Source organism: Thunnus maccoyii, chromosome 19 (genome assembly GCF_910596095.1).
Source record: "Thunnus maccoyii chromosome 19, fThuMac1.1, whole genome shotgun sequence".
Lineage (NCBI taxonomy): Eukaryota > Metazoa > Chordata > Actinopteri > Scombriformes > Scombridae > Thunnus > Thunnus maccoyii.
This window is the reverse complement of record NC_056551.1, coordinates 27,599,664-27,617,393: the sequence shown is the minus strand read 5'-3', so window position 1 is coordinate 27,617,393 and position 17,730 is coordinate 27,599,664. Positions and strand designations below refer to the sequence as shown.

At 37.5% G+C, this 17,730-nt stretch overlaps 1 protein-coding gene across 2 annotated transcripts; it reads left to right on the top strand.

The window, feature by feature from the left end:
• The first annotated feature begins 4,201 nt into the window (after positions 1–4,201).
• On the top strand, positions 4,202–9,131 carry LOC121885714 (hatching enzyme 1.2). Of its 2 annotated transcripts, none has more exons than XM_042395416.1 (10): positions 4,202–4,306; positions 4,383–4,415; positions 4,503–4,568; positions 4,676–4,746; positions 6,599–6,668; positions 6,769–6,883; positions 7,279–7,451; positions 7,528–7,609; positions 7,692–7,813; positions 8,758–9,131. In XM_042395416.1, exons 1-10 carry the CDS (start codon positions 4,255–4,257, stop codon positions 8,982–8,984), a joined length of 1,011 nt encoding a protein of 336 aa, XP_042251350.1. In that variant the 5' UTR covers positions 4,202–4,254; the 3' UTR covers positions 8,985–9,131. The 2 variants fall into 2 exon arrangements, with proteins under 2 accessions (XP_042251350.1, XP_042251351.1); XM_042395417.1 differs by having other exon boundaries at positions 4,203–4,306; positions 4,676–4,725.
• The last annotated feature ends 8,599 nt before the right edge of the window (positions 9,132–17,730 follow it).

Genomic DNA, 17,730 nt, shown 5'->3' with positions numbered 1-17,730 from the left:
TAGGCTGGTATAATGGTGCACAAACACACATACTGTACATACACATGCATATACACACATATATACATGTACATCTGTACGTACCTACAGACATATACAAAGAAAAATGAAAATAGTTACTAAATTTTTAACAGTTTATAGCTCAGCATCTGCATCTTCTTAGAATAAATCCGTCAATATTGTTTAATTGTGATCCACATATTTAATCAATTAATTCCATCGTTTCAAATATTCCAGTTCTTGATTTCTGACAGTTATTCTTTCCATTTCTAAAATTCTGTTTACATTTGACTTCCAGTTGTTGAATGATGGTTGGGTGGGTTTTAACCAGTTCCTCGTTATCTGTTTCATAGCTGCAATTTTAAGTATACTGTATAGGTATATTTCTATGTCTAATATGAGTTCAGATGGTAATGTACCTAAAATAAATGAAATAATACATTTTGGTTCAAATTCCTGTTTAATTTACTTGTGAGTATCTTGTTTTTGGAATAGTACTCTGAAGTATTAAAACCTGATGTTAAAGGTAATTTAATCTGAGTTCTGTATGTCCAGTTAGAGTGAGAGATTGTGTTTAAAATGTGGTGTTAAAGGCTCCTGATGCACATCTGTTTCTTCCACGTTACTGAACTTTCATTCTTTGTGGCATCCCCTGAAACATATCTGAAATAAACTTTTGCTACTGTCAATAAACAGGCAGAATTTCTGTTTTTCTCCAAAGACAGTTTCCACAGCTGAAACACTGTTGCTGCTCTACTGTAGATTGCTCAGCATGTTTAGGTGTGCAAGTTGATCTGTGGTCAGACTGTTTACCTCATTACTTAGCTAGCTTAGTTAAAGAAGCACTTCACCAAAAACCTTAAGAAGACTTAATTTAAGGGAAACAATAGCTCCCATAATTATTTACAAGTACAGTATAATAGTGTAGTTACAGGTTAGCTATATAGAGACTGTTCCACTTTAAATAAACAGACATGACATAAATATATGTAATACAAAATGAATTTAAAAAACTGTTAATTACAAAATGTTATTTCATCCTGCTTATTTTCGCAATAATCCTTTATTACAGAAAATGCCAAATCATTGCCAAATATTTCATTTCATGATAACACTTTACATCACAAAGTTTTTGTCAACCAAGCTAAACAGAACAGAGCCAAGAATGTGATTTGCTGTTGCCTTGATCTGGAGAAGCAACTTTGTTATTTTTAAGGATAACTTGAAGGCAGTAAGAAAAACTTCCGCACACTGTCCCACTCACTGCTGAAACATATATTAGACCACGTTTCGATCTGTCTGACCTTCATCAGGTATAGGGACAGCATCGCAACACTTCCACATAAATATTCACATATAGGAGTTGCCTCAATCATCCAATCTTCCAATCAGAGAACCACAGAGACTGGTCTGGCTGATGAGCACCTCAAACTTACTCAAAGTATAAGCATCACCAGTCAGAAAATAGCATTAAAAAAATAGAGTGTAGGAATTTGTGCACTCAAATATCTTTATGATTTTATGGGGGAATTATGAATTATTATTGTGCACAACTCCGACATGAAATTATTCGTCCAGTGACAATAACTCATATTAGAGTAGGTATAATAATAAGGAAACAGTCCTCCTTGTTGGCCACACAAGAGAGGTCAATTAGAATTATGATTGCTATTAATCTTAATTATGATTTTGCAAGGGTATTGGTCTTTTAAGGTTAAGTGACTGAGATGCAAGGACAAGAAAACACAAACAAGTCCACATTAGTTACATACACATCTATCACTAATACTACACCTACAAGTACTAAACACTACAACATTTAACAAATAAGACACAAAAGGGAAACTGGTACACAAGGCTTTGGCTAGTGAATGATTGAAATGCATGATGCAGAGTTATCTATTGTGCAGTTTGTATGAGGGACCTGATAAACAGATAAGATGATTGTTACCTGAGAAGCAGTGAGTCAAATCTGTGGTTACAATAGCTTAGTTCTGAACTGCCAATTAAAAATTACAAATCATGAAAGCACCAGGATTTGAGCGAGTTGATGAAGGTTTTGTAGGACTACTTGCTTGCTCCCTGGGTTGGCTTCTTGTGGAGAATGGGGTCCGATGTGCTGGGGTGAGGAGCTGGAGTCTGGATCTTGTAATGCTGAGTGAGTCAGCCGGTCTGGACTTGAAAAGTTCCCATTGGAAGAAAGCTCCTGGTTTATGCTCTCACTCCAGGCTTATGAGGTTTCACCTCCTATTGTTCTAAATCACATCTTCAAACTAGCAGAATGCAAGCTTTCCACCGGCATGGCAGAAAACAAGAAGGCAAAAACAAAAGCAAGAAGAACCAGCAAAAAGCAGCCTAAACAAAAACGGCACAGAGTCTCAGATAAGACACTGTTTTAAAGTTTCTGTCTGCCTGCCCAGAAGGTGCATCCTGGCCAATCCCAGGGGTTGCAGAGTTCTGTGGGAGCAGAGTCAGTCCCCTCCTGTCCACAGACAGGTGTGTACAAATCCATAATGTTGTTATTCTTTTAATCAAATTATTTACAATTTAACAATTGCATGATTCCTAATTTTTCAATTTCAATAGTAGCTTTAGCTTTCTGAAAGTGAAACAAGCAGAATGGTACTACACATGATAGTGTTATCATGGATGATGGGATTATGTTAGTGGTACATTTCTTGGCTTAAAGGCAGCGGAATAAAAGTCTAACTAAAGTACATAACAACACATATTGTGATATACATACACATACTAACATACAATATTAATTGTTCTCAGACAAAATCTAAAACTACATTTGTAATTCCATGGGTTTTACAGTCCTGACTGCAAATGGCAGGGGTCTATTCCATTTGAGTGTGTGCGTGTGTGTGTTATGGTAAATGTCTGTGAGTGTCACTGGACCATGGCATCTTGTGGAGCATGTCTTGTGCCTTATGCTGGTTTGCCCAGTGATCAGTTCTTGGGTTGGTCATTCAAGTCCTGAAAGTCAGAATCCACAGTAGGATTAAAGTTGGTGCCAGCTGGTCTCTGTGTGTGACTGGCTCCTGTGGGTGAGTTATGATAACCAATGGTGAGGATGTTTATATAGAAAGATAACAAGAAAGACAATATATACACAAAGGATGGGTACAGAAGTGCAGTTTTAGTTGGGTCCCTGCTCATATGGGTGTTAAAGGTAATGAAAAAGCAGATGAATTAGCAATGAAGGCTCTTAAAGTATATGACGACAAAGTGATAAAAGTAGCTTATAGTTGCAGAGTGTCAAAATCAGTAATTGGAACAGCCATGATTAATGCCTGGTAGAGGGAATGGGATACAGACAATAAAGGGAGACATTATAATATACAGAAGAAGTCATCATGTTCAACAGTTTAAAGGTGCAGTTATAATACCCTCCTTTAAGGCATCTAGCAGAAGGACTTAGCAGAAATGAAATAAAATATTTATCAGTATGTTTTAGTGAGTGTATAATCACCTTAAAATAAGAATTGTTGTATTTTTGTTACCTTAGAATGAGCCCTTTATATCTACATAGGGAATGGGTCCTCTTCCAAGGAGCCCACCATGTTGCACTGCATATTTCTACAGCAGCCCAGAGTGAACAAACCAAACACTGGTTCTTGAGAAGGCCTTTCGCATTTTTTGTGAGTTTTGTGGCCACCTCATGTTTTCCTACACACTTGGATAGGGGTGTATTTAGTTCAGTTCTGCAACCTCACTGCTAGAAGCTGCTGAATCACACACACCGGTCCTTTAAAGGAAGATATTGAGGAGGAAATCATTACAAGATTAAGCTTTGGGCTTAACTCCATGTTATACTTAATGGGGGAAAGTCAATCAATACTGTGTCAGTGGTGTAACACTCTGGAAGATGTAGAACACATTATCAGAGAGGGCGACATTAAGAAATATAGTACATGAGACAGGGCAGTTGAATGGAGTTTAAAATCACTACAGAGCACAGGACAGGACTTCAGGGAAATCAGAAGAGGGTTGGTAGGTTATATAATACAGGCAGAAGTAGGAAATGGGATGTGATTTATTTATTTATTTTGTTTGTTTTTCTATAGATCAATCAGTATTCAGATGATCTTATGCCATGAATCTACACACTCTGATACAGTAGGAGGCGGTATGCACCTTTGTGTTCCGCCAATAATCTCGAAGAAGAAGAAAGACTAAATCGTTCACAGGTGATTTTACTTATTGCGACTAACGAGGGCGTGTCAGTGTGTCCTGACCTCTGTGAACATGCTGCATCTGATCCTTGCTGCACTTTTATTCACTGAATACCTCAGACATGGTAAGAAATCAATGTTTACATCCTCTATTTGATTTTTGCCCTATGGGAAAGATTTCTCTCATCTGTTGTGTTTCAGTTGAAACCAGTCCTATACGGGAGTCCAGTAAAGGTAGAGTTTTTTCTTATTTCAGCCTGATATGTTGACATGACTGAGGTTTTAATGTTTCTTTTAACGTATAAACATGTTTTATTTCAGCATTTAAAGAAAACTGGTTCACCAGGGCGTTGCATTATATGGAGTCCTACCCAGAAACTTTAGAAGGTGAGCGCAGAATGTCAATATTTTAGCCTCCTAATATATGTTTAAAAAGCTGTGAGGAAAAAGGAGAAATCTGTATTAATGTGTATTTGTTGTGACTTTATTGACAGAACTTATGTCTAAGGACTCTGCAGTGTTGGAGGGTGACATGATGCTGTCAGTGAGTGAAACTACCTCATTAGTCAGTTCATTTTTATAACTATTTTAATTGCTTTGTACTCTCAGCAAGCCCTTTTTATTAGGAACACCTGTGCACCTGTCTAATACAACAGCTCTGCCATAAATTCTGTTTTTACGAAGCTTATAGATTTTCAGTTTGTGTTGGCATTGTCAAAAAAGGTGATAATTCTACTTCTGTTCCTCTTAATTCTTCTCTCACCTTTCTGACAACGCCAACAAAATCATAAAACGTATAAGCCTGGTAAAAGTAGAATTTATGGCACAGCTGTTGTACTGGATTGCATTAGATTGCACAGGAGTTAATACAGTGCTCGGTAAGTGTAGATCAACTGGCTGATAGTTTATCACCAGAGGAGGTAAAAACCTTTAGGTATAAATGTACAGATTTACTCTGAGTTGAATTCCAGACTAGAAATTCTAAATTGGGCCAAAGCTGAAGACTGTTCCTGGTTTCATAGTAATCTTTAAAGACAGATGAAATAAATAAAGTTTTCCTTCTGTAATCTGCTGTGTCTCTTCATCTCTTACGTGCAGTTTTTTCTCTGCCCATCTGCAGTAAGAAGCAGTAAGAAGTGGAGCTGCAACAATTAGCTGATTAATCGTTTAGTTGATAGAGAGAAGTTTAATCCACAATCTCCTGTTTTTGATAATCAATTAATAGTTTGAGTCTTTTAAAGAAAAAATGCAAAATTGTGTTTCCAGATTCCAAAATATGAATATTTTCTGGTTTCTTTAGTCCTCTGACAGTAAAGTAAAGAGTATCTTTTGGTTGTTGACTGTTGGGCAAGACATATGAGGACGTCACCTTGTGCTTCAGGAAACAGTGATCGACACTGTCTGACATTTTGACAAAACAACTTATTGATCGAGATTAATTGATATGAAAATAATCATCAGTTGCAGCCCTAGTAGGAATATTTATTTTATTTTATGATATGGTATATGTCTGACACAAGTTGCCCAGCTTTACTCCACATCATTTGGGTCTAAATTATCTGATTTAATCGCATTTTAGTTCTAAATTAGCAGCAGTGAAGTCCAGTCTGAGCTCTGACAGGACCTCCATCCTCCATTTTGTGTTCCTGGTCTTGAAGAGGGACTCCGTTTAAAGACTTAACAGTTTTAGTTTCTGTTAAGCTAATCATTGATTGTTCAGTGTATAAAATATCATAAAATAGTGAAAAATTCAGATCATTATTCTCTTAAGCCCACGTTAACATTTTGTCCAATCAACAGTCCAAAAACTAAAGGTAAACTGTACATATGACAAAGAAAAGCAGCAAATCATCACATCTGAGCAGCTGAAACAAGAGAATATTTGGCATTTTTGCTTGAAAAAATGATCGATTATCAAAATAGTTTACAGATTAATATTCTGTCACTCAATTAATCGATTAATCATTGCAGTACAAAATCAAATATATACAATATATTTGAAATGTCAAAGAAAACTAGGATACAATAAGTAAAAAAAAGGACAAATAATTATAATAAATATAGAGACTGAAGTAATAATGCAAGCTGAGAAGATGAATAAATAAAACAAATATGCAAAAATAAATTTAAAAATATGTGGTAAAATAAGGTAAAAGGCATTTTACTTATGAGTGAACTTGGTGGTTCAGTTGCATTGTGGGTAATGTAGGCGCCAAGTTTTGACTAAAATGTGTGGAACAGAAAAGACTTTTTTCCTTTTTTTTTTTTTTTTTTTTTTAGTCCAACAGAAGAAATCGTAAGTGAAGAACAGTGAGCCAACACTTGACCTAACCAGAGCAGCGCTCAGTAGCTGGAAGCTTTCTTTTGTAACTGCACTTAAACACACTTGAAGTATATTTATTTACTTTCTCCTGCAGAGTGACAGGAATGCAGTGGACCGCACGTGGCCAACGACGCAGATACCGTACGTCATCAGTCAAGAGCTGGGTGAGCTGTCATGTCACTTTACTGTGTGTCAGTTAAAGAAACAGATCACTGGTCCATGTCTTTAATTTACTGGGAGGGGTTTTTTTTGTTCATTTTCCAGCCAGTCGGACAGACGACATCCTCTCTGCTATGAAGATGGTGTCAGAAAACACTTGCGTTTCCTTCCACAAGCGAACCTCTGAGACGGACTACCTGCTCTTCAAAACCAGCAAAGGGTATGAAAACGTGGATTTTTAATTGTGCATGAGAAATAAAGAGATGCAACTAACAATTATATCTATCAACAACAACAACAATTCTCAATTAATCATTAAGCCTCTAAAATGTCAGATAATAGTGAAAAAGTGATGTCTTCAAGTGCTTGAAAAAATAATCTAGTTACTGTTGGATGCTTAATAACAGTCCAAAACCCCCAAATATTCAGAAAAATATATCCTTCTATCAAATAAGATGAAGAAAAAGCAGCAAATTCTCACAAGTTTACTTTAAAAATAATCCCAATAATTGAATATTAAAATAGTTGGAGCTACTGTTAAAGCTCTAAAAGAAGTATCTCAAACATGAAATTGGGGATAATTAATTTGTGCATCGACTATATTGCACATTGCAGCTGTGCTTCGTATGTGGGCTTCATCGGTGGCGAGCAGGGCGTGTTCGTCGGGCCGCCGTGCATTGTGGGTAACATCGTGCACGAGATCCTTCACGCTCTGGGCTTCCACCATGAGCACACGAGGACGGACCGCGAACAACACATCACAATTCTCCCTCATAATATTATGGCAGGTATTGTTTGTGCTCATGTATAATTAGATTTTGTGTCTTTGTAACTGAGTGAAAATAAGAAAGATGTGTTTTTCAGGGATGGAGAGAAACTTCAAAAAGCAACAAGGCGAAACCTTTGAACTTCCTTATGATGTAAAGTCTATCATGCACTATGGAAGGTAACGTGTCCGAAACATAAATTAGCTCAAAAGTTTTCTCTATAAAAGTTATGTTGTGATGCTGTTTTTATTCCTGTTGCAGTGGCTTTTTTTCAGCTAACGGCCTGCCCACCATCGTACCAAACGTTGACGTGGAGGAGATGGGACAGAGAGTCAAAATGACAGAGATGGACATCAAGAGAGTTCGTCACCTCTACAGCTGTGGTATTATTTCTACTATAATCTGGTTACTGTTGGATGCTGCAGACTGAACTTGTATAGTGCTCAACAGATGAAGCCATTTATAATTTGCTTCATTCACATTCAGCACACTGATGGCGGCAAAACAGCCATGCAAGTTGCTGGTCAGCCCAGAAGCCGTTTCCACACCCTGTATATGCAGATGGTTGGTTTCATTGTAATCAAGTAATATTAAAGTTAGTGAAATATTGCGACAGTAGTTGAGTCCTGGAGGCGGGGAGAGCAGCAGGTGAGCCAACTGTCAATCACAGCTGTCAATCAACACCCACACAGCAGACATCAAAGCTACTATAAGTCTTCAAATCTTATTAATGGAGCAATAATTTCCAAATTGACCACCAGCACACTTATCAGAGAAGTTTTTTTTTCATAATACACCTAAAATGTAAGTGATGGGGGGGGGGGGGGGGGGGGGGGGGGGCAAAATCCACAGTCGTCATCCTGTGCAAAAATGTCTTAAGATATTATGAAGATTCAGTCGTCCAAATTAGTCAAATCAAGACATCTGAATGACTGTGTGGACACACTGTGGATTTTGGCCTCCATCACTTACACTGAAAGCACATTTGAAGGGTCTTTTAATATCCAGTATGAACAGGAGGAATGATTACAGCGAGGAAAACCTCTTTCACTGTTCATATGGACACCTGACTGTTGTTTTAAGACACACTTGAAAAATTGTGAACCCACCATTTTAATGCCTTTTTATATTATGTAAAGCACTTTGAGTTGCTTTGTTGGTGAAAGATACCTCACAATGACACTCGCCTTGCCTGGAATCAATTGTAAACTGCACTGAAAGCTAATGAAGGACCAGAACAGATGTAGTACTAGTAGTAGTCATAGTAGTAGTAATAATACATGAACATAATGTTTAACACTCCCCTCGTCTTTTCCCTCTTTGACAGACTCCACAAAAAAGCAGACAGAGAAGGAAAGCAGTGACGTTAAGAAGGAGGACGATACAGCCAGATACATATTGGTCCACGATGTGAAGACGACCAACCAGAGTCAAGATTCAGCCAACAAACCAGAGAAAGATCACCGTCATACGACTGCAGCTCCATCTGACTCAATAAAGAAACTTGATGCTGCCACTGGAGGGCGCAATAAGACCAACAGAGAAAAACTGTGACTGATTTATTTATTTATTAATGAAACCAAAATATACACACCAGTATCTGATAGATTTGTCTTCTCCGGCAGTTTAAAAAACTAAACTTTATTCATGTCCTTCCTCCATTATTTTAAACAAGAAAAATGCATTAAAGCTGTTAATCAACCTGCTGTGTCACTTTATTCTTTCATCTCTGGTTTGTTTATTTTTTTATTTTTAATGTAAAAATGTTGACTATGAGAGAAACTAAATACTTTTAGCAGCCAGCCTCCTTCCAAAATGTTAAATATTAATTCATTTTCATGCAGACACAGTTTTGTTGATCAGGTTTTCACTATTAAAAGTACTTTGCAAATTCTGTAGCATTTCTAAATACATTTTAATGCAATGTTGTTTTTTCTCTCGGGATTTATATTATGATTTTTAAAGGGATTTTTTAGATATATATCTTTATCCTTCCTGTTGTTGAACTGCTGTGGGCTGGGAGGAGCAGCATTTTCTAAATCTTGAATATATTGTATATTATAGATCAGATAACAATGTGAGGGTCTATCAAGCGAAACCAACTCTGGTCAGAATATCTGTTCAGAGAAATATAAGGACAGCTCAACACCAATGTGATAAAAACAATAAATTCCTACTGAAATGTGTCCACTGCATCAGTCTTCAAATAAAAAAAAATCATAACTCAACAGTAGTGGGAAGTAACTAGGTACATTTACTCAAGTACTGCACTTAAGTACAGTGTTGATGTACTTGTGCTTTACTTGAGTATTTCCATGTGATGCTACTTTCTACATTTCAGAGGGAAATATTGTACTTTCTACTCCACTACATTTATTTGACAGCTTTAGTTACTTTTCAGATGAAGATTTGACACAATGGATAATATAACAAGCTTTTAAAATACAACACATTGTTAAAGATGAAACCAGTGGTTTCCAACCTTTTTTGTCTTTTGACGTCTTACAAAAAGCAGTGTGTAGTCGGGGTCACATTTCACATGTCTATGAGTTGTTAACAGCTCCACCAAATAGTGATTTTTCCCTCTAAACTTCTCACATGCTTTCATTTCAATAAATGTTCAAATGTGTGTGCAGTGATGTGTCTTATTGATGTGTTTTTAATAGTTTTTGGACAACAACGGAGGTCTACAGCACAGAGGAATAAGATATATCAGGCTTTGGATACACACACAATACTTGTTAGTAGATCAGTTCATTGTTGGTTTGGATCCAAACATGAAATAATCACCAGACTTAGCCTTTTAAGTTAGTGAAAGATGATGGAAACATGTTGAGCTTCAAGTCACTGCACTTTATTTTTTGGTATTAAACCAAGACCATCATCTTTCTCTAATCTTAACCAAGTGCTGCCAGAGTCTCAACACAACCATAAAATGTTTAATAACGCTTTATTTTCTGAATGGAATTCAGCAGCATTACGTTTCTAGCAAAATTAGTTTTTGCTTTTGCAATTTAGTTGTATATGAAAGTAATTTCCAGGATTTCCAGGCTTGAAGTGGCTTGAAGTGCCAATTGGATGAAATAAAAGAAAAAAAGCATCACAACACTGAAAACAGGATTGTTAAAGTAATGAAAAGTTGAAGTTTTGGAGATGGAACCTTCTGAAACCTCAAGAGGAGCAGGAGAGGAGGACTTGACCTCCAAGTTCACATTACATGCTGAAGTGGCCCAAACCAGATTTATTTTTCCCTCCAAGTGACTCAGACCTGACTTTTTTCACAGAAACGTGAAAAAAACAATCAGACCTGGACCTCTTGCATATGTCATCTTAGATCTGATTCATATCTGACCTCTGGCTTGTGCGACCGCTGTCTGAACGCTCTGATCGAACTTCATGTTGTTTTTTTTTAACGTCTTCTCTGCACATATCGCCTGTCGACATCATTCAGTGTCAACTCCTCACAGCCCGGTAACAATAAACATGGAGGAAGAGCAACGACAGCGACGAGGGTCAATGGAGAGAGACAAGGAAGTTTGTCGGACACTTGTGGAGAAGCTTCTATTCAAACACAGCCATGTCAGCCATGTTTATGATTCGACTGTCACAAAAAAAAAAATACGTTATTGTTATTCTTGTAGACATGCTGCTCACATTTCAGTTAAATCTGTGGATATGTGGCAGTTTAGGACTTAAACGGAGCTGGATACATGTCACCTGTGAAGAAGAAAATATACATTTGGGTAGAGACTTGATAATCAATTTACGTCTGGGAACAACCCCTTGATCAACAAGATGCCAACTGTGCGTCTTTCCTGCCTTTGACCACTGCTGATTTGACCCTTTTGATCCTGTCTGAATGCAGCACCCCCCTTTTTTCCTGCCCCTTGATTTCACCTGTCTGGGAGCTCCTTCCTTTACCCCCACCCCCTTAAAATGCTGACCCTTGATCCTGTATGCAAATGCCCTCCCTTCCTACCTTTTGTTAAACCATTTGTTGATCACTGCCTTGATCCTTACTGTATAAAGTCTTTCCATTTCTTCTGCTCTGGGTCAGTAAGTTCACCGCATTTCCGGAAAGCTATTAAACCACTTCCACCACAGCAAACTTTGAACAAGGACTTGAGTGATTTTCTTCAACACCTGCAAAAATTAATGTCAACCATCAACACAAAAAGATTGGATCTGATTAAAAAATCAGTTTTGAGCAATAAGGCCTGTAATGTGAACGTAGTCTAAAATCCTGCCTACAGCTCTGCTTGTACTACTGTCCTCCATTATTAAAATAGTTGAAAATCCCATCTCAGCAAACCAGGTCAAAACTATGGTGTTCAGTTTCAAGGTTACATCCTCTTTCTGTCATCTTGAATGCATAGTAAAGAACAGCTCTGTTCTCTGAGCTGCACTGTTTGATACATGTCAAGTATAAATGTCAGAGAAATTTCCCGACAGCCTACCTGCATGACAAAAAAATTGAGCTGGAGATAAATATTTGATAGTTTTTGAAACCTTTCTTGTCAGTGAAGGTTTTCTAGGAAGCAGGAAAGAACTTGTTTGGTAACTTTTTAGGGAAATTCAAAGTTGGTATCTGAAGTTACCTGAGCAGGATTCAGGGTTTAACACTGACCCCTCTGGAAATTATTTTCTACCTGGTTTTAGGAGATAAGCTGACCTCACTGTGTTGTGTTAAACTATGCATCCTGCATACAGGACTTTAAACCTTACCTTGTCTCTCTTTGTAGATATCTCTGCTTTAACGTTCAGTTATCAGCTCCACGTTTTCCAAAACACTGCTGCAGTTCTCAAAACGTTGAGAGCAATCACCACATCATTTACTGAGCAACACAACATTTACTCTTTCCTGCAAAGTCCATCAGTCACTGAAAACATTTAACTTTTGTGTAAGCGAACATCAATAAGTGAATCACTGCCACTCAAATGACATTTACCTTTATCATTGACCAACTGTGTCACCAAAATAAAAAGACAAAAATGAAAGCATATATTTTCAATAAGGAGAGGTCATTATTGAGGATAGCAACAGAGAAGGCGTTGGTGTTTAGACATTGATGTGAAAATTGTTCATTAATAATAATAATAATAACTAATAATAACTTCATTTGTATAGCACCTTTCATACAAGAAATGCAGCTCAAAGTGCTTACAACAAAATAAATTACATGCACCAAGTGCTCCACATGAAAAGAACATAAAAGCATGTAAAAAACATTAATGTAACATAAGATGGAAAATAAAACCCACTTGATAATGTTAATAAAAATAAGATGAAATAAATATATAGAGTACATAGAATGTGTACTTCAGTGGTGGTATCTTGAGACTTAATTAAGCGAAAACTCAGAAAGTATTTCGCTATGTGTACACAATCTGTAAATCGGCGCCTTGGTCTCTGAAGCCATAAGCAAACAGAACCTCCCTACTCCCAACAGACACAGACTCACCACTGGTCTTGATGAACTGAAATAAGCCTCTTTCAGCTTAACCCAGAACATCTTCCCACGGGTTTAACCTCACCGTGGGTCTTATCTGTGTCGGGTGCAACCTGAAGCTGCCCTGGCAAAAAAAACACTCTTAGTGGTGCTGTGGGGGTTAAAAAGCATGAAGCATGAAGCATGAAGACAGGAGGAAGAGTCTCAACAAGTCCAACAAATTAAACAACAAAATCAATGGTTGGTCCATGAACTCCAGAACGACACATAGCAGTGTTTTCTGGTCTGGTGCCCTGATCAGCAGGTCCACATAACCTGCCACTGACTTCCAAAACCAAAAAAACTAATATGTTGTATGATGTGACAACATTTTGGTGAAGGTTGGGTTTAGAGGAAGATCATGGTTTACTACTTCCATAAAAGATAAGTCTGGCAATTTTCTATATTTTACTTCTTGTCAACAAATCTCATGTTTGGATCCAAACCAACAACGAACTGATCTACTAACAAGTATTGTGTATCCAAAGCCTGATAAAAAAGATAAAAAACTGCATGCTACCTAAATGCCTGGATGAACAGAGAACAGATGGTTTTTAACTGCTTTTTAAAAGAGTCCACAGAGTCCAGAGACCTCAGACTTATAAGGAGACTATTCCAATGCTTAGGTGCTGCCAAGTGGAATGCATAATCTCCCTGAGTCTTAAAACGTGTCCAAGGGGCAGTTAGAAGACGCTGGTTAGAGGACCAGTAGTGTGAGGGTGCAGAAGGTCCATGTAGGCCTCTATAAGTGAGCACCAAGATTTTAAAATAAATTCTAAAATTAACAGGAAGCCAATGTAGAGGTGTTAAAATAGGTGTACTGTGTGACCATCTGTTGGATCGTATTAAAAGCCTATCAGGAGCATTTTGGATGGTTTGTAAGTGGTCCAAGGAAGATTTATTTAGGCAGGTCAAAAGAGAATTACAGTAGTCTAGACGTGAAGAGATTATAGCATGTATTAGCATCTCCGTTGTAGACCTCTGTTGTTGTCAAAACATTATTAAAAACATGTCAGTGAGCCACACCGCTGCAGTGGGTGACATGTACCTTCATCATGAAGAGTTTGGTCATGTTAGTTTGTTTAGAAATGTCTCCAAAGACTAATGATAGCGATCACGTTTTCAGAGCAGAAATACTTAAAATTTTGAGTAAATATCATTTCATTCTTACACCAGTATTCCGTTGGTATTCTAAGGTAACTGCATTTACATTTAATATTTGTAAGCAACAAAAAATAAATGAGAATGAGAATTGTGATTTTCATCCTACAATTGCAGTGGTGGAAAATGACTAAGTATATTTATTCAAGTAATGCACTTAAGTATAATTCTGATGTACTTGTGCTTTACTTGAGTATTTCCATGTGATGCTACTTTATACTTCCACTCCACTACATTTCAGAGGGAAATATTGTACTTTCTACTCCACTACATTTATTTGACAGCTTTAGTTACTTTTCAGATGAAGATTTGACACAATGGATAATATAACAAGCTTTTAAAATACAACACATTGTTAAAGATGAAACCAGTGGTTTCCTACCTTACAAATAAACATGCCCACATCACGCCCACACCTCCACACAGCCATGCGGAGGTGTGCCGCAACACCTGATTTGGTCTGAATACGGCCTAACATGCTGCTTACACGCTGAGGCTTCAGTATTAATAATCTAATGATGTCATACAGTAGAAGGTCAGAGAAACCAAACCACTACTTTTACTGCAATACTTTAGCTACATTTTGCTGCTAATACTTACGTACTTTTACTTATGTAGGATTTTTCATGCAGGACCATAGACTGTAAAAAATGATGGATGTAGTCATCATGACACCACCCATTGGTTTGTTGACTCCCATTTTGAATCCTCGAGTTTGCATTTTTACCATAGTCATCTTGTATTTTTGGAGCCAGAAGTGACCATATTTGGATGAGAGGATGGAGCTGACACTAACGCTAGCTGCTAGCTGCTAGCTGCTAGTGTGGCCACGCCCTTAATTATGCATAACTTTAAGCCTTAATAAAATTTAAACGGGTGAGTTATATAAAAATTCACCCTTGTACAGTTGTCATGAATGGGGAAATTTGCTATAGAGACCAAAAAAAAATTTTCTACCAAGCTGTAAACATGTTTATTTCTGCTGTAAAGTTGGCCATCTTAACATGGGGGTCTATGGGGATTGACCATAGACTGTAAAAAATATGGACGTAGTCACAGGGACATCACCCATTGGTTTGCGAACTGCCGTTTTGAAGTCTTGACTGTAGCGATTTGACCATCACCATCTTGGATTTGGCCGTCGCCATGTTTGATTTTTGGAGCCAGAAGTGACCATATTTTGACAAGAGGGTGTAGCTGACCATAATGCTAGCTGCTAGCTTGGCTAGCATGGTGCATTTACAATCTATGGTTAACAGTGATAATGCTAATGCTTATGCTAATGCTAATTTTCACTGGAAAAAAACAGGCCTGTACTCACTGGAAAAACTGATCATCTGACTCATTGATGGTTCTTTTATTACAACCAAACACTGAACAAGACTGTTTTTAGGTGACCAGAATGTTACAATTAACTTAAGTGAACTGAAAACACACTGTGTAATAGCAGCAGCTACACCTATATGCAAAGATTACATATCGTAAGCGACGTTGCCGTGGTAGCGACCTGTCAATCATAACATAGCCACGTCCGCATTGGCTTCATTTTTCAGCCCTAGAGTTTGCCACTTGTGCAGGACTTTTACTTGTAATGGAGTATTTTTACATTGCTGTATTGGTACTTTTACTGCAGTAAAGGATCTGAATACTTCTTCTACCACTGTATGATTGTTCCAAAGCAGCAGTGAAAAACAGCAATAACTGCACACAAACAGAGAGAGTCTCCTTTGTTGGAGCAGGTGTGATGAATTCGGAGATGCATTAATGATCACTGACTGTCCCAAAAAACAATCATTAAATTCCCACACAGTAGCCACCAAAACACCCATCTTCTGTTTCTCCTGCATGTATCCGCCTACAGAAACACTCACTTGCATTCCATTATATCGGTTATTCATCTACAATCCTGGCAGTTTGTTCTGTTATTGAAATATGAAAAAACAAATCCAGCCATCACAGGTTTTAAATCAAAACAAAAGGAAAGGAATTCCAAACAGGCTCTAATAGAGTTTTAATTACAGAAGCTGCTTTATGGAAGGAATTAGAAAATGGGGCTGAGAATAAATGAAGGAAATCATTTGGTCAAATGCTGCTTCCTTACAACAACAAACATGAATGTGGAGCGGAAATGATGATGAGCCTGACTCTGTGATTTACTTTCCTTCAGTGTGTGATGGGAATGTGGGCCAGAGTTGAGAGGATTTATCCAATATCCTGAAGGTATCAATGTCAGTTGACCGCTGGGCTGTGTGTCACGGGAAAAAAGCTTACATGACTTCATATGTGCTCTGAAGCTTAGAAATGATTATTGTACCGCAATACCAGATAGATGATGTGGAATAGATGTGTGGCAGCGTCCTTATTCTCTGTTTCTTTCCTTTTACTGAGAAAAAAAATGTAAAAGCCACTGACTTATCACATCAGAGTTATTTCACAGGTGTTGGAGAGTATATACACTCCAAAAATGTTGACACTGAATGTATGAGTAAAATGTTCAGTGCTGAAATATCTGATCTTGCAGCACATCATCCACTCAGCATTTTAAACAGTTTTCTAGTTGTGTTTAGTCACTGGCAGCACTTTAGGTTAAGGAAAGATCAACAAGTCCTCAAAATTAAACAACAAAATACATTGCTTGACCACGTGACTCCAGAATGACACTTAAGAGTGTTTTGTAATCTGCGGGACAACATTTGTCTTTGCTTTCCAAAACCGTCACACATTACTGTTAAACAATAATAATGTTTTATGATGTGACAACGCTGTGGTTAAGGTCTGTATAAAGCCTTTTGTGTCTATAGATTGAGCTGATGATGTCACTGATGATGTCATTTGAGTCAGCGTGGGTTAGAAAGAAGTGAGGTTACCAGACTTCTGTAGCTGCTCATGTCTGCTGGAGGCTAGCAGCTGAATGCTAGGCTACATTAGCCACTACTAGCATAACACACATCTGACAGAGCTGTTGAGTGCGGTTGAGTTGCATTGTGGGTAACGTAGGTGCCATTTTGTTTACAAGGAAGAAGAATGTGTGGAAATAAAATCGACAGTATCTCTGTTTCTGCTGTATCGATTTGATCCTTCTTTAAAAAAAACTATCCAGTGTGAGTCTGACAGTGTTTTGGGAGTGCGATGATGCATCTGTGAAGGACTGTTTTAATCAACATGTGAGAAGAAACAAATCTACTAGGCCTACAACAATTATTTTCATTATTGATTAATTTCATGAATATATTCTAAATTAATCGATTAACAGTTGGAACTACAATTTAAAGCCCCAGCAAACACAAACATACTCAGTAAAGGAACATACAGCGTAATTACTCCGATTTACAGCGTAATTTTTTGTACTAATGATGTAACAGTACAGTAAGTACCAAAATATACATGTAGGTACAAGGGAACAAGATGTGAAGTTATGGAATAAGGGGGTAATAATCTGAGAATTTGCAGAGAATTTATACTGTGGTTTTTTTTTTTAACTAACAGGTCCCTATTTTAATGTTACTGGGTACAGTATGACTGTAAAACCGACATCTGGATGTTTGAGGGAAGATGGAGTAAACTGCAACTTTATTTGAGTATTTCCATTTTATTAGATAGATTAAGATTTTAAACTAGTTAAAATATGGTGAATTGTTGCAGATCAACCA